This window comes from Melopsittacus undulatus, chromosome 6 (assembly GCF_012275295.1).
Source record: "Melopsittacus undulatus isolate bMelUnd1 chromosome 6, bMelUnd1.mat.Z, whole genome shotgun sequence".
Taxonomy (NCBI): Eukaryota; Metazoa; Chordata; class Aves; order Psittaciformes; family Psittaculidae; genus Melopsittacus; species Melopsittacus undulatus.
The window spans coordinates 6,688,362-6,714,679 of record NC_047532.1 but is presented as its reverse complement, the minus strand read 5'-3'; the positions used below and the strand labels follow the sequence as shown (position 1 = coordinate 6,714,679).

Here is a 26,318-nt window from a genome sequence, read left to right as displayed (position 1 = left end):
CTAACCTGATAAGAGACAGGACAATTGATGTGTTGCCAAAAGGACAAGGAAGATCTTTTTTTAAGCAGGCTAAATAGTCTGTACAGGAAGAAGTGATGAGCAGCACAGAAACAATGGCGTGTTCATCACTTTGTTTTTCTGGCTGTGGCCGTGCACGTTGCCATCTGTCTGTGCTGTGCTGCCATCCCAACAGGGCTGGGATTGCTCTCTGATAGCAGGCTCGCAGCCCTGCCAAGTGGTCTGGAGGCATGGCTGGCATTGCTCTGGGATGCCAAGGGCAGGTTTGGCATGACCTCGCCCTGGGTCTTCCCATCTTCTGGCTCTCAGTGCTTCAAGGAGTGCTGGGGCTGGCAGCACAGACTAGGCCATAGTGCCAACAGCCATGGCTAAACCTGCCTTAATCCTGGTTTTAGACTGGCTGAACCTGTGTCCACTTATCTCAGATATTGTGGAGCTCTGTTACATGGCATAAAAAAGCCAGCCCTTTAGTTTGCTTGTAAACCTCTGCAGAACAGGCAGAGGGATGACACTCCAGCCATGCCAGGGATGCACCTCCTCTGCATCCTGGTGGCATCCCCCAGGTAATGGCTGGAGTCACATCACCAGGAGATTATCTCGCACAGATCTGCCATTTAATGAAGTGAGATGCTGGGACAGGAACAGGATAGTGAGAGGCTGGGAGAGGATGCCATGATTTACCCTTTGGTGGGGGTATCTCCATGAGTATAGAATCATAGAATCAACTAGGTGGGAAAAGATCTTTAAGATCAAGTCCCACCTTTACCCAGCACTGCCAAGGCAACCACTAACCCATGGCACTGAGGGCCTCATCTACACAGTGTGTGAACTGTTCCAGGGATGGTGACTTCAGCACTTTCCCCTTTGGGGAAAGACATCATTCCTAACATCCAACTTACACCTTCCCTGGCACAGCTTGAGGCCGATACCTCTTGTCCTGTATCCCCCTGCCCAAGCTGCTGGTGCAGTGGCCAGGACGGGCATGGAGCAGTGCCCCTCTGCAGGGTTGGACAGGGGTGTCTGTGGATGTCGCAGCAAGCATCAGAGATGCCGGAGCTGTGGAGCTGGGGTGCCGGGGTGGTTACAGCCTGCCCTCTGCCCTGCAGCGCTGACATGTGATGCCGGAGGAGCGCGGTGGCGATGATATGGAATGTGGGCAGCTGCCTTCGGACACGCTCCGACAGGTGACGGTCCAGCGCCACCCCTGCTACGGATTCGGCTTCGTGGCCGGCAGCGAGAGGCCGGTGGTGGTGCGCTCGGTGGCAGCAGGTAGGGTGTGTGGTGTGGGGGGGGCACCTTCCCCCCGTGGGACCCCTCTATGGGTTCATGTCCCCTTCAGTGGGCCAAGGGGTTTGGGGGTGCTTGGGACCCTCCTGCTTCAACCCAGCCCCACAGCCCAGGATGCCTGGGCTGGCCCTGACCCTCTCTCCTGGCAGGCGGCCCCTCTGAGGATAAACTCCTGCCAGGAGACCAGATCTTGGCCATCAATGATGAGGACGTGAGCGAAGCCCCCAGAGAGAGATTCATTGAGCTTGTCAGGTGAGGACGATGTCCATCCTGCATTGCCTCTGTGGAGGGGAGGGGGCTCGTGCAGGGCTGGTCAATGCACACCCCAGGGCGGCTCTGTCACTGGTGGTCACTGCTGGGATGGGGAAGCCTCAGTCTGAGCAGGGGGAGTGCCTTGGGGCGAGTGCTGTGCCTGTTCCCAGATGACCAAGGGATGGACAGCACTGGGAGAGCACCCACAGCCATGTTACCAAGCACCCAAAGGACACCACAAAGATCACGGCCACCACTGGGCTGTGAAGGGTGGGATGCTCTCTCTCCATAGCCAAATGCATGTGTTGAGGTCCACCACCATGAGGTCCCATCCACCTTCATCTCTCTGTCACAGGAAGGCCAAGGACTTCATCATCCTCACGGTCCTGCACACCCACCAGGTGAGACTGGAGGGGCCATGACCAGCCCCAGGGGAGCCAGGACAGGGGATAAGAGCCATTTGGGAGACAGAGGTGGGATCTCTGGAGGCCCTGGGGCAGCTCAGCTGAGGTGTGGGTCTGGTGTCCCACCACACCAATGCTCTTCCAGACTGTTGGGTCTGAGAGCTGCAGGGTCAGTGTGGCCATGCAGCATCTCCCTGTCCCTGTCACTGCAAGGCAGTAGGAAGGAAGGGAGGGAGGAAAAATGTCCCCAAACCCATGCAGTTTGCTGAGGGCACTCATGTCTGAAGTGACCCACAATGCCAGGGGCAATAGAGCAGGATGTGCCATTCCTGGCTGGCTCAGCCATGAGCAGTGCAGTGCAGCAGGTGGTGGCACTGGTGCCCTGGGGCTCAGCACCAGTGGCAATGGAGCAGATTGAACTGTCATGAAGCAGCAGCGGTTGGCAGGGCATCATTTCTGCTCTACTGAGCCCTTTGATGCTGGTGAAGAAGATAAGTGGGAGCGCTCCGCTCCTCTCTGCAAGGGAGATGCCAGCACCTAGTGCTGCTCCATCAGGGCTGGGCTCCATAAGAGCTTTGTTTTCCTCCTGACCCCACTCAGCTCACACCAGTGCTCATCTCTCCCATCCAAACCCATGTCTCTGAGTGAGCCCTGGCTCCTGTGTGCTGGAGACCAGCCTGCAGAGGGGGTGCCAGGCAGTGTGGGTGCAGCCCCCATCACATTGAGGGTGCTGGTGTGACCTCAGGGGCTGCCGCTCACCATCCTGGTGCTGCCTGCAGCGCTGTACAACCACAGTGGAGGGGATTTGCTTCCCAACCCCATTTCCTGGTTTGCTGTCCGCTCCCCATCCTCGTGCTGGCTTCCCCCCCACCGCTGAGGGCAGGCAGGTGATTTACCCAGTGCTCTCTTTCCAGTCTCCCAAATCTGCTTTCATCAGCGCAGCCAAGAAGGCGAAGCTCAGATCCAACCCGGCCAAGGTCCGGTTTTCAGAGCAGGTGACAGTCGGCGACACAGACCCAGTAAGTCCTGCCCTGCCTTCCTCTGGGATTCACCCCCATGAGACAGCCTGGGGGGCACAGGGCTCCTCTGCCCTATTTGAGCTCCATAGTGGGAGCAGCCTAGGGATGCCCTTGGGCACACTCAGGGTGTTGGGGGAACATCCTCTGGATAGATCCTCAGGAGCTGTCCTTGGAAACCTGATCCCATCCAAATCCCCCTGGGTTATCCAATGCTGCCATAAGGGAAGTCTGTAGCTTCCACCCCGGTGCACCCATGCGTGGGGCAGGGTGACCAGGGTGTTGCGTGGCAATGGAAGCTGTTATGCTGCAGCAGCATTGCAACCCAGCACCATGGTCTCTTAATAGCAGGAAGGTTTTATTAAGCAGCATACAAAAAAGAGAACAAAACCAGAAAATGCAACTCTGTAAAGTGCTTGTAGCAAATTCTATTTTTAAGCAAATCAATTATGTGATTATCTGATCGAAACGCTTCTTGCTAAATAAATCAGCCTTCACCCCCCTTCCTGCACAGGGCATGGGCAGGGTTCAGGTGGGCTCGGCTTGGGTTGTGGGTCAGGAAACAGGTTTGGTTCTGAACCATCCCGGCCATTCCCTCCCTTCTGGGACACCAGGCGGGGAGTGGGACATGATCTGGGATGTGCCAGACAGAACGGGATGCTCTGTTCCCGCTGCAGCTGCAGGGAGCTGGGGATGTGAATGTGTCAATCTCTGAACTGCTGCTTCCCGATGGATCAGCAGACACTGGGTTTTCAAAGGAAATGTGCCTCTTAGCGCATCAGCCCAGAGAAGCAGAGGATGCCAAAACAGCTCCATCACTGACGCTCATTCTCTCTCCCCTCCCTCCCTCTGTCTCTCCGTGCCCCCAATCCTTCTTGCCTCCCCTCCTGCCGGCCCCATGTGCCAGGACATGTTGAAGAAAGAAGCTCTCCTCCTCATTCCTAACGTGCTGAAGGTGTTCCTGGAGAACGGGCAGATCAAATCCTTCACGTTCGATGGCCGAACCACCGTGAAGGTGGGCCCCTCTGCTCCCCCATGGCTCCGTGATGCTCCTCTACTCCCGCCTGCCTCATCCATTTTGCCTTGTCTCCTGCTTCCTTGTACAATCACCAGCAGCGGCACTTGGCTGGCTGTGAGCTGCCACTGCATGATAGATGGCCCCTGCACCTCCCCAGGCTCAGCTTTGCAGCTGGCAGGGATGGGGTTTGCTGTCTTCCTCCTGCTCCTAACTTCCCCCCTTGCTGTGAACCTGCCCTCCAGGCAGGATGGATGCTGCTGTGAGCATCCCCACCAGGGGCCGGCTCCATGCAGCCTCCAAACACCGCAGTGTTACTGGAGGTCTGGCTTCTGGTCCCCTCTTGCTGTGACATCCCTGCATCTGGCAGTGGTTGGGTACCACCCTGCAGCCCCTCTCTGCACTCCAGCACCTCATCCTGCACTGGCCCTCAGTGCCAGGGAGGAAGGAGCTGTCAGTGGGGTGCCAGCTCCCACCTTGTGCCTCGCACCCAGTCCTGTCCATGGCGTTTGCAGGACGTGATGGTGACATTGCAGGACCGCCTGTCCCTGAGGCACATCGAGCACTTTGCCCTAGTCCTGGAGTATTCCAGCCCGGAGCAGAGCCACCGGTTCCTGCTGCTCCAGGACAAGCAGCCGCTGGCCCATGTAAGTGCAGGGAGGTCACTGGGATGGTGGTGGGCACAGGGAGGCTCTTCTGCCACCAGAGTGGGGGTTGTGCTGTGGGGTGGTGGAGCCTGCTCAGGGTGCAGAGGGTGGCCAAAGAGGGAGATGACCAGGGTTGGACCCATCCCACCCTGACAGCACAGTGGAGATGCTCTATGCTATAGCTGTGCAGCTGCAGGCAGCATTCAGGAGCATCTTTGGTCTGCCCAGGAGAGTCAGGAAGCTGGTGCTGCACAGGACCAGGGATAAAATGGGTATCATGCTGGAAGTGCTGGTGGCATAATACTTGGTGGCATAAACCACTGCAGCCCCAAGCAAAGCTGTCACACCAAGGAACGCTGGGCTGTTCCCAGGATAACAGGATCCAAATGTACACGGCTCCTGGGCTCACTGCTCCCCTTTGCCACAGGTTGTACAGAGGACACACTACCATGGCATGAGATGCCTCTTCCGTGTGAGCTTCTTCCCCAAGGACCCAATGGAGCTGCTACGCCGGGATCCCGCAGCATTCGAGTACCTGTACATCCAGGTAGGGGACTCACCCCTAGAACTGGGATCTGATGGTGCTCATGGCCCATGAGTGTGCCCTGTGGAGCATCCCTCAGGTGATGGGTGCTCCGTCCCCATGACTGAGGCCTCCTCTCCTCCCTCCTGCAGAGCCGCAATGATGTGATCAGAGAGCGCTTTGGCACAGACCCCAAACCAGAGATGCTGCTGGGGCTGGCTGCCCTCCACATCTACATCACTGTCTCAGCCACCCGCCCCAGCCAGAAGGTCTCCCTCAAGAACGTGGAGTGAGTCCTGCTCCCTGTCCCCATGCTGCCACTCAGCCTTCTCTGGGTCCCCTCTCTGTGCTCCAGATCAGTCCCTGTTAACTGGGGTGCTCCCAGCAACGTTTTGGGGTGCTGAGTGATGCGCTGGGAGCCCCTCTGGAGCTGGCCAGTGGCTCCCAGGCTTGTCAGCAGTGACTTCAGTCCCTGGTCCCACCATGGGGCTGTGTAAGACCCCCACACAGTGACATCCATCTTCACACAGCAGCCTCACCAGGGCTGGTGAGGATATTTGCTGTGAGCCCAGGACCATTTCCATGGGAACCCAGGCTGATTTTCTGCCTGGCATCCAAGGCAAGAAGAAAGCATGCTGCCTGCATTATCCCAGCCGGTCACCAAGCCATGCAGCTGTGGTTCAGCTCTCCTGTGCTTCCCAGTGGTCTTTAATCCCTATGGAGTCTGAGCAGGCTGGCAGGGGAGGAAGGGGGGAGATGGCCCCAAAAGAGGGTTGGGGATTCGCACTGCATCCCTTACCATGAGGGTGAATGGGAGCCGGGCTCTGCTGCAGAGCCTGGCACTGCTGCGTTCCCGGCCCGGTGCTGGTGGCTGTGACTCCAAATGCGGGTCCCATCCCCTTGGGGACCCAGGCTGGAGACTGCCCCTGCTCCGCTGTGACACCGAGGAAGTGCTGGTGCAGCTCCGGCTCCCTCTGATGGCGAGAGGATGCTCTCGGGCAGCATCCCTGCTCTGCGGGTCTCTGATGTGGGGCCTTCCCTCCCGCAGGAAGGAGTGGGGCCTGGAGCCCTTCCTGCCCCCCTCGCTCCTGCAGCTCATCAAGGAGAAGAGCCTCCGGAAATCCCTCTCGCAGCAGCTCAAAGCCCATCAGAGCCAGCCTGGAGGCACCAAGGTGAGTCCGGCCCTCAGGGCATCCCATTGTCCCCAGTTGCACGGGAGCTCCTGTGATTGCTGCTTAAGTCCCGATGGATGGGGGGTAAATCGCAGGGTGACAGCCAGGCACCACTCTCTCTCCTGAACCCACTTCTGAATCTGGATTTTGGGGGCCACAGGGAGGGTTGGTGCAATGGGATCAGCCAGGAGCTGACTCTCAGCTTGGCTGAATCACCATACCTCTGTTAAGCCCCTGTTTATCATTATCTCTGCTTCCAGCATTGGAAAGCTCTAGAGGAGGCTGTTGAGCCACTGCCTGCATCCCTGAAGCCATCAAAGCTACCTTGGTGAGGGCTATATAGCCCCATATACATCTCTAGTGGGATTATACATCCCCTGGGGAGGTTACATCAAGCATCTGGGCTCCTTCCTGGCTCTACCTCTGCTCCAAGTTACCTCCCAGCATCTGCCCAGGGGAGATGCCTCTGTCCCTCCACCACATCACACTCCCTGGCTGCAGCCAGCACAGCCCATGCCAACGTGCTGGATACTCTTAGGGGCTCCTGACTTTGTGCCTCTTTCATCTCTCCCCCCTCGTGTTGATGGTGACCACCTATGTGATGTGTTTTGTCAGGTTTCCACGGCCCAGGCAAAGCTGCAGTACCTGCGGATCCTGAACGAGCTGCCCACCTTCGCTGGGGTCCTCTTCAACACAGTGGGACTGGTACGGTAATGCAGGATGGGCTGGGAGGTGCTTGGCACTGGTCCTGGTGGGGAGAGACAGGGCAGGGGAGGCTCCCACTGCAATTGCTTCCTTTGGTCCCTTGCTCTGCCCTGCTGGGGTTCAAGCCCATCCAGAACAGCCTTCAGAGCCCCTGCAGACAGGAGGTCACATCTTCAGCGCTGCAGGGTCATCCTTCCTGCACAGACCAGAGCAAGACAGATCTCTATTTCCAGTCAAAGGCTTGAGTCTTTCTGCTTTTCTAAGTGCATTCACTCCCTCCTCGGCTTCCTTCTCTCAGAGGCAATGTCGGATCAGGCAGATTTGTTACAAGCTCCTACTTCTGTGTAGTGACACCAGCAGCCCTGAATATTTCATGTGGACACTCAGTTCAGTGCTTTAGATTTAAATAGGCTTGGCATCCTGCACACCATTCCCAGCTCCTCAGAGAGGCTCAGGGATGGGGGATTCACAGCACCAGCTTCACCTCCTGCTCCTTGGCAGCCACCTGGGACTCAGCTGAGCTGGTTTGGCTCCATGGACAGAGCCAGGCACAGCCCCAGTGTGCATTCATTCACCCCTGTCTGTCTGTCTGTCCACATGTTTGCGCTGCCAGGACGAGAAGCAGCCAGCCACCACACTGCTGGTGGGACCCCGGCACGGCATCAGCCATGTCATCGACCTGAAGACAAACCTCACCACGGTGCTGTCAGAGTTCAGCAAGGTCAGCAAGATCCAGCTCTTCAGGGAGAACCAGGGGGTGGCCCGCGTGGAGACGAGCATCCTGGATGCCAAGGTAGGCATGGGTACCACAGGGGAGAGGGGCTGGTGTGGAGGCTGTGGCTGGGCGCTTGGTGCTTGCTTCTGAGGGGGTTCAGTGCGTGCTGGAGCATCTGCTTGGAGACTCTAGGGACTACTCCAAAGCCCTTTCCACGTGGTGGTCACAGGGCCTGTGGTCTGTGGCATCTCCCCTGCCTGGCTCCATGTGCTGCAGAGGCAGGGGCTGACACCACGGGTGTGCAGCACATGGTTGTGACCCAAATACTTACCCAGTGGTTCAAGCAGGGTCCTTTGGGTTACACAGCCCAGGCAAGTAGCAGTGCCCTTTGGAGGCAGGTCAGCAGCTCACCTCTGCTCAGGGCTGGAGAGGAACAGTCCATGGCTGTGCCTGGATGCAGGTACTCGAGGGAACTGGTAGGGTTTTGTGCATCAGCAGCATTGTGGAGCTTGTCAAGCCACGCAAGACCATTGAATGAACTGGAAATGATGGGACAGGGGGTTTTAGGCTCAGAATGTGAGAAATGATCACTGAGTGGCCCTGGCATGGGTGGCCCTGACTCCATTAAGCCAGCTCTCAGGTATCATGCCAGCTGCCTCTGTTATGCTCCCCTTCAGCCCATAGAGAAGTTCTTCCTCTCCTTGATCTATGTGCCCTCCTGGTCTGTGTGTTATCATCCTCCCGTCCCCTGCTAGCTGTTGTGTGGTGCAGTGCTGGTTCTGGTAATCGATCCTCATGCTCAGGCCCCATCACCCTTCCTCACCCCATGCAGTCTTCTGTCTCTCCTGGCTCCCAGGCCCCTCAGAAGGACTCTCAGCAATACAGGCAGAGCTTTACTGCCTTCTTGTCCAGCAGAAGGAGATCAACTGTTGGCCTTTGCTCAGATTGTTCATGTCTTGGGCAGACTCGCAGGCAGGAAGCTGTGCCCCTGCTCCAGGGCATCCTCAGCATCACTGCCTCCCTGTGCCCAGCTCTTCCCTGAAGCAGACAGGGTGCATCGGCACAAGCCCTGCAAGCCTTTGCCTGTAGGTCAGGTTTGCTGCCCCTGAATTCATCACTTTCCCCACCACAAGACTGATGAAGCTGGGTTACTTTATGGCTGCCTCTATGTTTCCTCATCTCCTGCAAGGTCTCCAAGCCTCAGCCCTCTCTGCAGCCCTTTCCTTGTGCTATCTCTCTCAGCTGTAGCCTCACAGATGTAATCGTGCTGGGTTTGTTTAGGACTCTCCTGCTGCCTCCTCTCCTGATGGATTTTTAGCACTTCCACCAGGCCCATCAGTTCCTCCAAGGCTGTTTTCTTGCTGCTGTGCCCGGTCCAGCAGTTCTGCAGGAAGACCCCAGTAACCTCCCCAGAGCCATGCTCATCCTCACACCCTGCTTCAACTGTCCCCTCATCGGTGAAACCCAAGCTTTGTATGTCAGTGTGGGTATCGGATCAACTCTGACATCTGTAATAGTCCCTCTTCTGCACCCCATTGAGGTCACTCATTGCCCAGGTGAAGTCCTGGTGTCCTGCTGTGCCTGGCCCTTCAAAACCCTACAACCTCCCTGCTGTAGCTTAGGTAGGGAGCTCTGGCTGCCTGGGCTGTGCAGGAGCCTCCTGCTTGATGCTTACAGAGCAGGTATAACCAAGGGGTATCAGCTGAACCATCAGTAACCCTTTTGTCTTCTCCAGGTGCCCACATCCCTTGGATGTGTGTGTATAAGCTGTGATATCAATAACAGGCTGGCCATGACCCTGTGTTTGACTGCTCATGGCTCACTGTGAGCACTGGAGCTCAGTGTTCCTGCTGTGATGTAGTTCCATGGCTGCCTCACTGGCTCTAAGTACTGCATGGGGAGATGTCCAGCGCTGGCCTTGCTCCACACAGTGCTGCTCACCCCTGGGAGCACACTGAGCTCATGGCAGGGTGCACGGGCCCCTCTGGTGCCACCATCCCCTTCATGGCATGGGAGAGGGCAGTGGTTGTTGCTGGCGCAGTGTGGTCTGTGGCTGACACTGGCCACAGCAGCGGCAGACGTGCTGGAGGCTGAGGTGATGCTGACATCCATCTGCTGTAAATCAGGTGGTGATTCCCACAGATCCTCAGCCATGCTCTGTGGCTGTGATTAGCTCTAACACCACCAGCCCTTTCCCTGCTGGAGGAGCAGACTTTGCCCTTTGTCCCCTCTATCCCAGTGACTGGAGGAAAAGCAGCTCATGAACAACTTCCCATCATCATGTACACATGCACTTTATCTCCCAGGTGACTACCTACAGCCACTGGGAGCCACTCTGCCTGCCTGGTAGTGTAGAGTCTGCTGTTACCTGTCTTCTTTCAACCAGTGCCCAAAGGGCTGGGTTTTAAACCCAGAATGCCTGTTCCAAAAGGAGGCATTTATTGCAGGCCAGCAATGGATGGCACAGGCTAAGAGAAATCAGGCAGAATATTCATTCCCTCACAGCACTAACATGCCTCCTGCAGTTGTTCGTGTTGCTGACGAAAGCCTTGGGTTGCAAGTAAATCTGGTCCCTCTGTGGCCACTGCACTGTGATGCCTGGTGCTGCGTTGTGGGATGCTGGTGTTGGGGCAGCTCTGGTCCATTCCGCAGGTAACAGCAGGGATGCAGGGGTGCAGCCTGGGTCGGTGGGGTGGTATCAGCCTGTCATAGCTGGGTTACTGTGGAAATGGCAGATGTCAATGACAGACAAGGGATTTGTGCAGAAAAGCCGTTTTGCATTGCTAAGCACGGGGGTCATTGATGCTGTGTAGTTGATCCTAAGGGTTAACAAAAGGGGTCAGGTTATGGAGCAGCCATAAGATGGGATCACACCAGCCAGCACTGCCCAAACATCCTTATCTGCTGCTTGTCTGCGGCTGCAGCCCAGACGTACCTGCTGGGAAGGAGCTGGGGCAGACTTCCAGGTAACAAGCAGTCTTGAGGAGACCATAAATCATCTGCATTTAGTTCAGGAGGAGAAGAAACAGTGTTTGTCTTGTAAGTTGTTCACTGGGTGCTAAATTGGTTTGGTTTGGAGCTTTTCCATCCTGGGCTTTAGTTTCTATTTAAAACAGCCCATTTGGGATACAAACGTGGGGCTGGTGCCTCTGCTTTGCTTTCCTTAGCTCTTTACCACTGCAAGGGTGGAAAGGAGGGAGACAAACACTAGCAGCACCCCTAATAGAGGAGCTGTGCAACCTCAGGGCAGAGGAACCAGAGCCTCCAGATCCCTGCTGCTGGATCCAAGGAGGATTTTTGTTCCCTGCAATGTCCAGGGGAGCTGCTGGGATGAGAGGAGCAACTTGCACCTCAACAGCCACAGATGGAATGGGGCAGCTGTGCTTGGACTGCTGGGAAGGTTCACAGCACAGGATGCTGCTTCCCCAGCTGCTGCTGTGGTGCGGGTGCTTTGCAGGATCGTGTGGTCATTCCCACATGGCAAAGTCCCCTCTCTGCTGGGGCTGTTGCTTCTCTGCTCTTCTTCCTGCACTCTGGACTTGCTGGTGTTTGAGCATCGATTCTGGAGCTCATAAATCCACCCAGGACAGGGTGGTGGCACATGGTGTCTCCTGTGATCTTTATGGGTAAATGCAGCTTGTCTGAGTAGTCTATGGGCCCCACAGGCTTTCATCTCCCAGGGCCTTCCTCCTCTGAGTGCTGGGACCAGCATCTGAGAGCAGCCAATGCTCCTGTGCCATCTCAGAATCAGGCTTCCAAGTGTGCATCCCCCTTCCTCCCCAGTATGGGACTGGGAAGTCCTCTTCTACCTCTCAGCATCCTGGGAAAGGCAGTGTCAGCATCTCCTGCCCAGCATCAGTGCTGATGGGGTGCAGAAGGGGCTGCTGCTCACTGTGCCTCCCCAAGCTTCCCAGAGCAGGAGGCATGGGGAGAGCTGCTCAGCTCCATGGGCACATCAGAGCCAGCTCCTGATGTCCATCTGCATGGCTCCACCAGCTCAGACCCCTCCTGTGCAGCTCCTGCAGAGGCAAAGGTTTTATTCTCACTGGAGTGCCTTTTCAAATGGAGCACTTTGATTCACACAGCCACACACCAGCAAGCTTCTCATCATTAACATCTTGACATTGGCAGAAGAGCTGCCGAAGCCTTCTGAATGGGAATGAGGGAGGAACGCAGCCGGATCGCCTGCGCCTGGACAAGTGCCTGCAGTTGGACAAAGGCACTGTCCCAGGCTGTGCCTGATCCCTGTGCTGGGCTGCAGGGCAGAGCCCACAGCGCCTGGTCGCTCGCCAAGTGCAATTCAATCCCAGGCATGGGGGTAATTGATTCCCTGTCTCCCAGCAGGGCCTGCAGCCAGCCCGGATCACAGGGAAACAAAGGGAAGATTAACTCAGAAAGGTCCCCGGCTGCTGCTGTGCCTGGAATCTGGCTATTGATGCTGGTGTTCCAGGGGCATCCAGCCTGCCATGGAAACAACAGGCTGCTGTGCATGGGGTGCAGCCTCCTCCTCTCCCTGTGGCAGGAGCCAACTCCTGCCCATCGGCCACCCGTGCCAAATTGTAGGTGACTATAGTGGGGAGCCCCATCAGGGCACAAGGGCTGGTGAGGACAGTGTTACTCATGCAAGTGACAACTAAAGCCCATCACATTTCTCCCCTCACTAAGAGTGTGAAGTATTGGAGTGATGATGGACGTAAAGGCTCTGGTTCCCTAAGCTGCATTAATCTTTATTTGCATTAAGTCATTCTGAAACACTGTCATCTCATGGGACAGAGGATTAAGGCTTCCTTTGGCTCAGTACCTGGGCTGGGAAGGGTGGATGTGGTTCTCCCTCACAGAGCCTTTCTAGTGGGATGTAAAGCAAAGCACGTACCAGTGCGTGGGCCAGCCCAGCACTGCCCTGGCACCCAGCATAAGAGCTGGTCAGACAACGTGGAGAACGTTAAGTTCCCAAGCCTGCAAAGCCAGTGTTTATTTGTTCATTTAAAACAGGCATCCAGCTCTGAGGGTGTGAGCACCTGGAGGTCCTGAGAACTGCTCCAACAAATGGGGAGCATGGAGGATGCCAAAAGTGCCAGTGTGCTCTGGTCACTGGAAATCCCACTGGGAACAGCACGAGCCCTTTGAATAGCCAGGGGGAGATGAAAGTCTGGTCAGGGTGCAGCAAGATGGAAAGGGGTAGGATGGACACAGCAGCAACATGGCAGTAGATGGGAAGAAGCACCTACAGCCCTGCAGTGTGTAGAGGCACCTCTCCATCTGTTGTGATGGGACCATGCAGGGAACAAGGAGGGTATCAGGCAGTGGAGGTGGCAGCTGCTCAGACCCTAAGGAGATGCTGCTGCAGAAACCCAAAGGGCTGCTGCTAACCGAAGCAAGAGGTTTATTGATCAACAAATGGGAAATAATGGTCCTAATCACAAACAGCCTGGTATTGATAGAGCTGAGTTAATAGTGCTTAAGGGAAGGAAAGAAAGGTCAACATTCAAGTGAAGAATTGACTGCTGTCTTGTTAGACCTGGATGCATATATTATTAAATATAAACTTGGCAGTGCACCACAAGTAAACCAAGGAACATATATTATGTAGATTCGTCTCCCACTCTTCTACTGCACTGCACTAAAGGAAGCAGGCTATGACCCAAAGTACATGATAAAGTGGGGAGATTAAAAGGAAACGCATATAAACTTAAGGGTTATAGCGTGCATAGATTGGGTCATAAATTAATTTAAATATGAGGACTGTTAAGCTCCTCCAGCCTAACCCTGGCCATAAAACTTCCTCCAGACATTCTTCTGCAAAACCTGCACCTTTATGAGAGAATATCCTCCAGAAGGACATTGAGTTTTGATTTAAAGGCAGGGCATAATAGAAAAAAGCACTATATCCTTAATAAGCTAATGGAAAACTCATCTCTCATATCCAGTATAAATGTATGTGATTTACTTTCCAGAGAGACCAGTTGCCAAGCAGGAAACTTTAAGTGAAAAGTTCTAAGTCCTGTTCTCATTAGGAGTAGGAAACCCAGCAAAGCAGTATGACTGCAAGATCAAAGCATCAGTAATGTCAGGCTGGTGTAACACATTTAGATGTAGGAAGAGCGTTTTAAAATATGCTTCTTGTTGGTATATCACAGGTCAGAGATGAACCTTTTTACATGTGCATCTCACTGGGAATCTGGTGTTTGGAAGAGGCATGAAAGTAGGATTACCCCATAAGTTTGCTTCTGTATAAAACCAGCTTTCATCCTCAAGGTGCTGCTGCCCTGACAAATATCCTGCTCTGGCACCCCAGGAAAGCAGAGCTCTGGGGGCCGCTTAGGTTTGAGCCCCACTGCTGTCACAGTGAGAACATGCCAGTCAGGAGGAGGAAGAGGATGGGCTGGTTGGCATGAGACACACACCATCAGTGCGTGGTGGGAGGATAACCAGAGGGTTGTCCTCATTAATAGCTTGTTCCCTGTTGGTTATTAACACCATCTCCTGATTAACAGCTGGGAAGAGGCACTCTGACAGAGCAGGGAGCAGGCTATGGAGGAAGGATGCTGCGTTTGCTCCTGCTGCATCCTTCCCTGCCTTCCCGCTGCCTGCAGAAGTCTCTCTGCTCTATTGCACCACTGAGTTTAGAAAACCAATGAAGATTCACACTTTCAGGTTGGTGCCTTTTTGTCAGCTCTGGCTGAGGTTGGGCAGTGAGCTGTAGAAATGGCAGGAGGAGGCAGGGATGTTGTATGAGCCCCAGCCCATTGGGGACCAAGCCAATACTGACCCCAGGCAACGGCTCCTTGCAGAGTGCTGCCAAAGGAAAGAGGTCAATCCTGTTTACCCCAAGACATGGGTATCACAAGGAAACCCAAACCACAGACTACAGTCCTGTGCTGTTGTCACCTAGAGCAAAGCTGCCCTGAATTCACCATAAACCCCTTAGCAACATCAGCTGGAAATTCCTCATGCGACTGTTGAGACAGTCGATGTTTGCTCATCTCGCCTGTCTCCACAAGATCAGATCTGCCTTGCCTGCATGAAACAGGGTGACCAAGACTGCTGATGTCTAAAAATAACACCTCCCTTAGCTGCCATCCCTCACACCTCCTCCCTGTGGCCTGATTTCCCAAGGAAATGGGGCTGCTGCTCTTGTGTTGCCTCTTTGCATCTTGACCCCACAAATCCCTTCCAGATCTGTTGGCCACTTTGAGGGAGATGTGGCAGCAGGGTGGGAGTGTCGGAGGCAGGTGAGATGCTGCAAGCTTGGCAGGGCTACCTCGGTGGGTGGGAGAGCTTCAGCCTTCTAACCCCATGGAGGAAGGGGTTACATCCAGACCTGTTAGAGAGCAGCAGAGAAGCCACCGAAGGCTGTGGGGATGGATGCACAGCCCAACTGCAGCAGCTTTGCTCGCATTCAGTGTCATTTCATCAGTATCCATCAGCAGGACACGGAGCCCCCACAGCGTGGGCTCCTGGGCCATGGGAAGCTCACTGGAGTGCTGGCAGCCACACAGGTGGATGACTTCAAGCTGCCTCTGAAGTGATTTAATCCCTAATAACAATATTTGAGCGCCTGACAATTAGAGAGGGACTGTCACGCTGCCTGCTTGCCAGGATGTGAGTAATCAGTTCTAAGACCCCTCGCTAAGCTGCAGTGCTAATCAGTTTAAGGTTCCTCTTTTCCAGAGCAGAGCGCTACAACTGACCCCAGCATGACTGCTGGAAGCCAGGCTGGAGGCTGGGATTGCTCAGAGACCTGGCAGGGAGCTTGAGGCACCTTACTGCGTTGCGTGTGTTCTATCTGTAGGCAGGAAACACCAGTCTGGATGGCTGTGTCTCAGTCTTGTCTCCCATCAGGAGGACTGATCCATTGGCTGCTTCTTGCCAGTAAGAACCTACAGTCCCATCTCTGGGTAGGTGGGAGCATCCTGAAGCAGAGGTGGATGTAGGGCTGGGTCTCAGAGGTGCTGGTGTCCAGGTAGGAAACAAGGACTGAGTAGTGGGCACTGACAGAGCAGTCATGAAGGTCCATGGCTTGGTGCCATTCAGCCTCAGTATCCCTAAGAGCTAACCGAGTATGTGGTGTGTGACTCGCATATGATGGAATTTACCCCTGCTGGTTTTCCTTGTGAAAGGGAATTCTAAACCACCTTGGCCTTTCCTTAGTCTCAATGGCCATTGCCTCCCTGCCCTCAGCATTCAATTCCTTTCTTGTTGCTAGCACTCAAGCCCTCACTGCTGCACAACAGATAGGGGAAAACGTACAAATGTCTCTCTTCAAAAGATGGGTTAAAAAAACCACCCAAGCATGCTCAGCCCTGTGTAGAAGGCACTTGTTTTAAGGATGCTTCATACAGCAGAACTGGAACACATGGTTCCATTTCACCACTTACGTCAAGACTGGAGCTGGCCTGAGAGGCATCACCCCCCTTCACCACTGCATGCCTGCCTCTTTTGAGCTATGTGGAGAATCTCTTCTTTCTATCTTGATACTTCCCCTTTGATCTGTGCCATCTCATCATCTCTCTGCATCATTTTCCATGGTGCAGAAGGAGCCTCTTTGGGCAGGCAGGGGCAGAGCCTCTCAGTGGAGCACGTTTGCTTCTCGGGTTCTTTTCCTTTCTCTTCCTGAAAAGGAAGCCAAGGAGGGAACTTCTTTACCTTGGCCTTAGGAGGAATCAGCCCCCAGCATGGCTGATGTTTATTGTGTTGTATGGTCCAGAGTGTGATGTGCCAGGTCTTCCTTTGCCAGAGTTGTCTTGGTGGCCTAAGAAAGCAAGTGTTAAGCAGAACACAGAACTGGCCAGTGGGTACCAGGAACCAGCTGTGGTTATAAAACAAGAACACCAAATTAGCTTCAATGCTTCTCATACTGTGTAGGCTTAAATGGTTCTTAAACCAGGCTTGGTTTGCCCTGGATGTGGTAAACAAGGTCTGAGTCCTGGAGAGCTGACAGTGAGCAGGAGATGGAGCACAGCAGCACAGGCAGCCTGAGCAACAGCAGTAGCCAAACATCCCCACTTGCCTCAGATAAGCCCTGTACCTGTGTTCAAAGCTCCTTTAAAGGCAGGGTGCTTTGTGCAAGGGGCAGATGAGGTCTGGAGCTACAACAACTTTACTCAGAGCACTGCCAAGTGTTTTTCCATCTGTGGATCCACCTTGAGCAGTGTTGGGGACGCAGACTGAGCATGGATCACTTGACTGAGCTGTGCTGGACCTCACCAGCAGGGTAAGAGCAGATCCCACCCCACAGCTTCCCCAGGCCAGCTAACCCTCCCCTTGGGACAAGCCGGGAGTTGGGAATTGCAATGCCTGCCGCTAGATTGTGCAGTGAGGTTATATGTGGCACACAGATCGTGCCTGGCTTTTTTCTTCTCTTTAAAGCAGACCTTTTTTAGCGTGCGAATAAATACTCTGCTAAAAGAGAAGACACCATCTGCTCCGAAGCACAGACTTCATTTTCTAAAGGGTTAGGTTTAAATAAGCTCCACGTGCTCAGAGTGGTGGCTGGGGGAGCCTGTCATGGGGTTTTACCCCTTCGGCATCCTGCTGGAAGCAGATGTCTTCATTTACGGGAGGGTGATGTGGTGCCTGCAATGGAACAGGGGTTCCAGCTGCTGGAGACTGCACAGACACCCTGAGCTCCCTAGGGCCTGAGGGTTAACCTGGTGCTTGCTTAGAGCATTGACATGCAGGCAAATCACCAGAAGCCAGTTGCATGGGGGCCCTGGAGGCACAGCCTGTGCCCTGTGGGGCTCCAACTCTTTCATCATCCTTAGGGGAGCCAGCAAGCAGGAATTAGAGCTGCAGGGAGGTGCTTTCTTGTGCACAGTGAATTGGGTGAGCTGGGGCAAGGACATGCATCCCTCCTATGGGGGTACTCAAAGTGCGAGCCAGCTCACCAGTTACACCAATGCAGGGCTGCAGCACAGCCCCTTGGGAGCACTGGTCCTGTGTCAGCCTGTCCCTCATGCCCTCACCTCTCTTGCCTTCCAGCCACTGGTGCTGCTGATGGAGTGGCCTGAAGCCACCAACTTCGCCTGCCTGATCGCAGGCTACTGCCGTCTCCTGGTGGACTCCAAGAGGATGATATTCTCCAGGGCCCCCAGCCAGCCTCCCCCTCCTCAGATTATCAAGGCAGGTACGTTTCAGCCTCTGCTTTCTGTGCGAGCCCCTTCCCCTGCCTCCCCTTCCTCCTCCTCCTCCTCCCTGCAACCAGGGCTCTGCAGCGTTAGAAAGGAGAAGGGTTTCTCTGGCATCTCCCCTCTGCCTCCATTCCCTGCAGAACCCTTTTAACCAGAAAACAAGGAGCAGGGAGATAGGTCCTCATTTTGGGTAAGCTGTCTTGTGGTGTCAGCTTGGTCCCTAAACACTCACTGCAGGTCTTCTGGCAGAGCAGATCCAGGAGGTGCTGTTTGTAAAGACCTGTAATTGCTGCCAGCTAAGTGCTGGGTCCTCACAGAACAGCCTGTGTGTTGCTGCAGGGAGGCAGCTCCTTGGCCAGCATCCATTAGGGTGGAGAGCCTAATGGACCCTATGGAGACCAACATGAGTGTATGCACTCAGCCAGGGACTGCTCTCCTGCTGCCTTTGGACACTGATGCCTTCATTAGCCTGGTCTGGGCTGCACAGACAGTTCTGCTATGTCCTAAACCAGGAAGGGATCTCTGGTGTCGCAGCTTTTCAGGTGCCCATCCTGATTCAGGGAGCATCAGGGCACAGCAGGAGACCAGAACAGCTACAGACAGGCTCTGTCCCACCAGGCACCACTGCGCTCTTCCTTGAGGGTGGATTGCAGGTGTGAGTCACCCTCAGAATGATCAATGACCCTCCAGAGTGATGTCAAACAAGAGCCAACCATCAGCCACGTGTTGGTGTTCCGTGCAGGTGTTCACACTGAATGTGTTTTATATAGGGAAATACCAAATACACAGGATCAGTGGCTGGAGATGGGCAAAGCACCAACCCAGCCAACTCTATCCCCAAAGCTCCCGAGTGACATTGACGCCCCTGAGAGCTGTGAGAAGCCTTCAGTTTAGGTGGCACAGTGTTAGAACTGCCTCCTCGAGGTGGGAGGAGTGCCAAGAGCTAACAGGGACCTGGGGAAAGGACTCGGTGCCTCTGAGCTCTGAGGAAGGCACCCAGCCACGGACTTAGCACACGTGGGAGGACAAGCGCACACGAGGCATCAAGAAAGAAAGCATCTGTGGCAACACCAGGGAAAGACCTGGCTGGTGATGTTGGTGTAAGTATATGTGCATGGTTTCCTTTTGTCTCTTCACCTATGCCTCTTATGGATGACTGTCACTGTGCTCTCTGCCACGGGTCCTACAGGAACACATTTAGTCACATCTTGCTGTGAGTGGAGGGTGTTTCCAACTGAAGTGGCTATCGTCAGGGTAGTCCTTTTCTGGGTCGTGTCACCCTGAGACAGGCTACAGGGACACGTGGCTGTAGGAGTTAGAGGAATGCAGGAGGAAATGGAGAGCATCCCAGAACATCCCCGAGGGCTCAGAGGGAGTCTGGCAGGGCCCACGTTACTGGTCACTCAGGGGATGAATCAGCATGTGCAAGCTCTAGCAACAATGGTAATAGCCAGGGTTTTTCCTCAGAGAGACTGTGCTTCATGGGTACAGTCCAAACCTGTGCCAAAAGGGGAAGCAAATCTTGACCTTTGCTTGACAGGCTCAGGAAACCAGTATCACTCTGCAGGGGGCTGGAGTGAGTGTGAGGGGAAGTCATGGTGTGGGTTGGACAGTGAAGGAGCAATGGATCCATCACACCAAAGAGCCAGCACCTCTCTGGGTGGCCTGGTCTGCCCACAGGGATGCAATGAAAACCTCTCTGACCAGTGGAGGGAACAGTTTCTCTGCAGACCCAGTACCCTCAGCCCAGCCTCTCGGGCATCCTTCAGGAGTGAATTCAGTGTGTGATGGGAAAACCAACTCTGCTCAGCTCCTGCCTCACTACTGCTGCAGGCTGAGGTGTGAGGGGCAGATCACAGGCAGCAGGGTCATTAGCACATCTCTGCAGGAATGATAAGGAAGCCCCACTGGGATGAATCGAGTTAGCCCAGGCGTTGACTTCCCAGGCTGCAGGCAGGCTGTGCCAGTACCTTAAATGTAAAAGCAAGCCCTGGCCTGTGCTTTGTGCCTAGAATAGGAACACATCCATCTTCCCTGAGGCCTATTGAAACCCCCTGCTGAACTGCAGATGTTTCTAGAAATGCATGTCCCAGTGCTCTCAGTTACATCCCATTCTCCCCATTTCTCTGCAGAACTGGATGCTAGATCCTTGCCTTCCATGGGAAGGGTTATTCTGTACTGGAGCTATGCAGGCAATTCACCTCTACCCCTTCTTCTCCCCACTCCAGCCACCATCAGCCAAGCAGCTCCATGCCCTTGGCTGCTCTCTCATTTCCTCCTCAGGACCTTCTCTCCCAGCAGCTGGATTATGGATTTTAGGGTTCTGGTCCCATCCAGCACAGGGCCTGGCTCAGCACAGGCACCCAGGGAGAATGCTTTGGGAAAGCCTCTGCTTCGGTCCACGTGCTGAACGTGCATCCCCAGCTGCAGCAGCCTTGTGTTCACACACAGAGCTGTCCTTCCTGAGGACCAGAGTGCCCATAAATGAGAACAGATATTGTTTTGTCTGGGATTTTAGCATCGCAGGTGATGAACAGTATAACACAAACGTATCTGGGGAGACGCAGTGTCCAATTTGTTCAGCTAATGAATTTAATTGGGATTTATTTGATTTAATCTATACTTGGTAAGATGGAGCCTGCATGCCCCTGGCAGCCATTCCCAGCACAGCTGCACAATCCAACCTGTAACGCAGACAGATGCCCCTCCTGAGGCTGGACCACTGACCACAAGTTCAGGCAGTATCCCAGCTGCTTGCTTTACACAAGGGAGCAACAGGAGGTTGTTGTAGGGTGATGCTTAACAGCAGGAGCAGAGGGCATGATGCTGGTGGATGAAAAGCTGGACATGAGCTGGCAACATGTGCTTGCAGCCCAGAAACCCAACCATGTCCTGGGCTGCATAAAGAGAAGTGTGCAGGTTGAGGGAGGGGATTCTCCCCCTCTACTCTGCTCTGGTGAAACTCCCCCTTAGAGTACTGCATCCAGCTCTGGAGTTCTCAGTACAAGAAGGACATGGACCTGTTGGAGTGGGTCCAGAAGAGGGCCATGAAAATGATCAGAGGGACGGAACACCTCTGCTAGGAGGACAGGCAGAGAGGTGGGGGTTTTAGCCTAGCAAAGAGAAGGCTTTGGGGAAACACCTTCTTGTGGTCTTTCAATACTTAAAGGAGGCTTATAAGAAAGATGGGGACAGACCTTTTGGGAGAACCCATAGCATGGGACAGGAGGTAATGGTTTTAAACTAAGAGGGTAGATTCAAACTAGATATAAGGAGGAAGAACTGTTTTGTGATGAGGGTGGTGAAACACTGGCACAGGTTGCCCAGGGAGGCTGTAGATGCCCCATCCCTGGAAACATTCAAGGTCAGGTTAGATGGGGCTCTGAGCAACCTGATCTAGTAGAGGATGTCCCTGCTCATTGCAGGGGGGTTGGAGCAGATGGCCTTTAAAGGGCCCTTCCAACCTGCATGTGCAGGAGAGTTCTTTCTTTGCATCTCCCATCTGCACACCGAGCTGAGGGCTGGAGGGCAGAGCACACACGGATGCTCCTCCAGGGTGAGCAGGAGCTTCCCGGTGCTGTTTCCCCTTCTCCTGGGTGCTGCTGCTAATGTGCCCATTGTGGTTTTGGTTTAGATTACATCAACGCACACAACTTCCACCGGCCTGCTGCCCCGGGGCACACGGGAAAGAAAGAGAGCGGGTTGGTGGCTGGCTCTGCCACCGGCACCGGAGCAGCCGGGGCTCCATCAGCCAGGGCTTCGGACTCGGAGCTCATCAGCTTCTGCTACCTGCACATGCGAGAGCAGAGGAAGGAAAGAGAGAGCGGGACGGACATCAATGAAAACCTGATCTTTTTTGAGGAAACCCGCCCCAGGACCAAATCCGACCCCACCTCCAAAAGCTCTGGCCAAGGCTACAACGGGACGGGCAAGGAGTACGACCCGGATGGCCTTGACCAAGACAGGCACACAGGCAGGGCCAGGGCACACACCATAGACACCCACCTGCGCAGCGATGCCTCGCACTTCTACTGTGAGTCCTGCCAAGCCAAACTCAAGAGCCGGCTGGCCTCATGCAAAGGAGGCAAGGCCGGCAGCACCCGGGATAACATGGTGGACTTGATGTCTCTTCCCCCTCCTGGGAATGACGAGGAAGAAGACGAGACGACGTCCCTGCTCCCTGCCATTGCTGCACCTCCTCCCGGCTTCCGAGACAACAGCTCGGATGAGGATGATCCCAAGCGCCGCGCGGCTGCCCAGAGCCAGGAGCAGGGCCGGCACCTCTGTGGCATCCTCTACGATGAGATCCCTGTCACACTGATAGACAATGTACAACCACGGACGGTCCGAGACCATGCCCAAGAGCTGGATGATGCCCTGGTGTCCACCCTGCAAGCACTGGAAGCCTTGGCTGCTTCAGAGGATTGTCCGCATCCCCCTCCACAGCAGACAGCAGGTATTTCGATGGCTATGACTTCTTTTCTTCCTTGTAGCCTTTCTTTCCTATGGTATATCCTTCCCTTCAGTCTCCTTTCATTCTGTATGTGACTGTGGAGCAGGTTCTAGCAAATCCAAGTTGTGGCAACAGGCTGTAGCAGGGGCAGCTGAACTGCTGCTCTGGAGGTTTCCAAGGAGCAGAAGTGGGACTCATCTCCTTGATGGTGCCTGAAGAAGTGTCTTGATTACCCACTATCTGCCACAGTCCATATGCCACAATGCTGGAATGAGTCCCTAACAAGCCAGTACTGTGAGCATGGGTGCCTCCCGGCTGTAACCCCATGCAGTTGGTACCTTTGGCCCTCGGTCTTTGCAGGTTCTCACCCAGGTTTTGCAGTGTGAGCCCTTCCCAGAGCAAACCTGCTGTCAGAGGGGTGTCTCTGGGACCAGCCTGCTGGCAGCACAGCCCTTTGTCCCTCTCCCCACCTTGGTTTCCCTGTTCACCATGGCAGAGTACAGGACCTGTCTGGCCCTATTTCCTTCTTGGGCCAGACGAGTCTCTGTAGCTCTGCTATCACTAACACTGGAAAGCTTCCCAGGGCCTGTTCCTTGGCCAAGATCTGTTGCTGTGTTGAGTTAGCAAGCCAGCTGGTGCTGACAAGTGATCTCTCTTAAAAGCATTAACTCTTAGTTGTGGGAAGTCACTAAAACATCTCCAGTGGGATGCTGTGTCCTGCATTCCTGGAGCCCTCCTGCCTCATGAGGTTCCCCTCTCCTCTGTACACCAGTGAGGTGTGAGTGTTGTCGTGGGGTTTTCTTTGTGTCCTCCTCAGGTCTTATTGTGCTGGCTGCCATCACTCCCGAGTCATCCCTGGATTCTGGCCATGAAACCAACTCTTCGGAGCTAACAGATATCTCAGAGATGGTGTCTGCCATGAAGCAGCATCAGAACGCAGCCTACTTCCTCGCTCAACACATCAACAAAGAGAACCTCCTGGCCAGAAAGGACTTGCCCTTCCGAATCCAGAGCTGTGCTGCCCAGGCTGTCCTCACCTCCCCCTGTGCCCTGAGCCGCCAGGAGCCAACCCCTTCATTGAAGCCAGCTTTCTCTAACCAAAGCCCCAACCTCACCAACTGCAAGAGCAAGCAGGAGCAGCAGCATCCTGAGAGGAGCTACCCCTCAGCTGCCAAGCCAGTGCTGGCCCCCCAGCTCAGTGAGCAGGGCAGGGGGGCTCCAGTGTCAGGCTCTGAATGCAAAGGTGCAGCCCACCCTAAAGCTGCCTTTGAGGTATCTCTGCATGCCACAGCGGTCCCCAGCATGGAGCAGGCACAGGATCTACAAGAGAAGATGCCCAAAGAGGTCCAGCCAAGCTCCAAGCTCCTCCTGGATCAGAAAAGTGGTGTAACTCCAGCCATCATTGCGGCTGCGCTCCAACAAGTGGCAAATGCAAAAGGCTCAGCTCCACAGGTGACAGCAGCCTCGAAAGAGGACAGGAACATGAATGGTACCAGCAGCTGTGTCCCCAGCAGCAAGCCTTTGAAACCCAAAGGAGGTCCACAAAGCGCAGAGACATCGTGCCACTGCCAGCAGCAGCAGCTCCCTCCACAGCAGCACTGTGAAGACTCTCCAAGTCCTAAAGAAGCTCACGGCAGTAAGGCTGAAGCTTTCCACAGCAGCTCAGGTGAGGAAATGATGCCCAGTAAGACTTTTGCCTCTAAAAGCTACCAGCAAAAAGCAGGTAGGGATGCTGCAGGAAGAGCCACAAGTGGAGAGCCAGGTCCAAAGGCAGGTGGGGAAGCTCCGAGCCTCGTCTTTCAGAAACACACAGCTCCTTCAAACCAAGGGCAGAAAATGCAACAGGAAAGCTCAGCCAAAGGCTTCAAAGCTGAGAGCAGCAACGTGCGCTCTCCATCCCCTGCTAGCGCCTTCAGGAGCACCAGTGAGGAACCCAAAGGGCCAGTCCAGCTGGTGCACAGATCCGAGAGCCTGCAGATCAGTACCGTGCCTTCCAAAAAAGCCCTGGAGGTGACCCAACAAGAGGCGGATGTCCCAGCGAAACCCAAAGCTCCGAAAGCTTCCTTCAGGCTGAGGAACTTGTTCTCAGCAACCTTTCCAACCCGGCTGAAGAAGGAGACGGACGAGCGGCAAGCCCAGCTGCAGAAGGTGAAACAGTATGAGCTGGAGTTCCTTGAGGAGCTGCTCAAGCCAAAGAGCAAAGGTGATCTCCCACCACAGGAGTACCTTCACCCTCCTGCCCCTGGGCGCTGCAGCTGCCAGCTAAGGAGCAGCCCCGTGCAGAAGGTCCCAGGGATGTCGAGGGAGCAAAGGCGTAGTTGTGACTGCAAGCGGATCTGCAGGGGAGTGAGGCCACCTCCCAACCACATGGTGATGCCAGAGCTGGAGAGGAGAGGGAGGGATAAAGCTGGCAATGAACAGAAGCAGGAGGAAGCCATTCGGTTGACAAGCATGAGGAGCCCTTCCAAAGGCAAGCGGATGCGATCCACGAGTTTAGAGTCCAGAGAGTACCGGTCGGATCCAGAGAACAGCATGTCCTGTTTGACCACGTGTGCTTCCCGGGGGGAGTGCATGGGCGCTCCACACTACAGGAAGCTTTTGCGTCGCTACAGTGTCAGTGAGATAGATAAGACTGATAGGACATCCCTGTCCTCTGACATCTACCAGAACATCTATACAACCAAACAGAAGGGCCCACAGAAAGAGCCTGAGCCCAGCATCCTTTGTCCCCTTCTGAAAAGCAAAATCCAGGAAGCCACTGGAATGCCTGAACCCTCCTATGTCCAGATAGCACAAGAGAAGAAGAACCAGAAGGGTTCAGCAGTGTTCTCTGTCCAGGAGGAGGTGTATCCGAGCCCTGCTGAGCTGCGAGATGAAGACATGGAGGATGAGAAGTGCTGCTCCATCCGGTACTGCTTCTACTACAGGAAATGTGATGTTGCAGATGATGGGAGTGAGAAGGATGAGCTGTCCTATTCCATCCCCATGCAGATACTCCCAGGAATGAAACTGGATAATCAAATGGTCCCAGTCATGAGCAGAACTCTTCAGGTCCTGGACGCAACAGCCTGCAGCAGTCCCAGTGACAGCCAGACCCAGGAAATAGATTTAAGGACCTCCAGTTTTGAGGGGAGCCTGACAAAGATCAACGCCCTTCGAGGCCATGCCTACAGCTTTCCCAATGGATTCCTGCAAGTGCAGCTGGACACCAATGAGCTCCTGACTATCCTGAGGCAGTGCGTGGTGAGCCCTGACGTCCGGGACTGCAAACCCTACATCTCCCAACTGGCTGAGTACAAGCAAGAGCTTGCCCTCAAGTTCAAGGAGTTCCGTGCATCCTGCCGCCGCGTGGCAGCCGTCGACAAGAGCCCGACCCACATGCTCTCTGCCATCACAAGCAGCTTCCAGGTGCTCAGCAGCCTCATCGAGACGTTTGTGAGGCTGGTGTACGTGGTGCGCTCGGAGGCACAGCGCCAAGAGCTGCTGGCCAAGGTGGAGGAAGTGGTGAGGAACTACACCTTCCTGCTGAAGGCTGCGGAGGAGTCCACGGCCAGAACACTGAGCCACCAGCAGGCAGTGGAGCAGCTCAGCCGCCAGTCAGCCACAGTTGCCAATGTCATGAGCACCCTCACGCGCTCCCTGAAGACGCTGATCAATAAGTAAACCAGCTGCGACAGCCAGCAAGCCGGTGCGTGCCGTGTGCTCGTGGGTCTCAAGTCGCATAGGGTCTGGTGAGGATGCGTGTCTACAGGCTCACATCTACTGGGGTTTGTGGTGGCCACAATGCTCTTTTGTCTCTGCAGAACGTGGTGGTTGTGGTTGTGTTGGTGGTGCTTTCAAGGTGGTTTTGTGTGTCCTGCTGCCAGCTGTGCAACCAGCTCGTTGGGGCTGTCAAGCAGCTGTACGGTGCTGGTTTGTCTGTGATGGTGCTTGGGGGCACAGACACCCCATCTCCACACTCATGTGGTTCTGGGCCTCGCC

The 26,318-nt window shown here is 54.8% G+C and overlaps 1 protein-coding gene across 1 annotated transcript; it reads left to right on the top strand.

Moving 5' to 3' along the window:
• Positions 1 to 1,136: 1,136 nt before the first annotated feature.
• On the top strand, positions 1,137 to 26,067 carry FRMPD3 (FERM and PDZ domain containing 3). The gene is made up of 14 exons (XM_034064041.1): positions 1,137 to 1,287; positions 1,455 to 1,557; positions 1,913 to 1,958; positions 2,876 to 2,980; positions 3,885 to 3,992; positions 4,508 to 4,639; positions 5,067 to 5,186; positions 5,315 to 5,451; positions 6,211 to 6,334; positions 6,950 to 7,039; positions 7,653 to 7,832; positions 17,736 to 17,880; positions 21,519 to 22,340; positions 23,155 to 26,067. The coding sequence occupies exons 1-14, from the start codon at positions 1,137 to 1,139 to the stop codon at positions 25,998 to 26,000; spliced, it is 5,109 nt and encodes a 1,702-aa protein (XP_033919932.1). The 3' UTR covers positions 26,001 to 26,067.
• Positions 26,068 to 26,318: the final 251 nt, after the last annotated feature.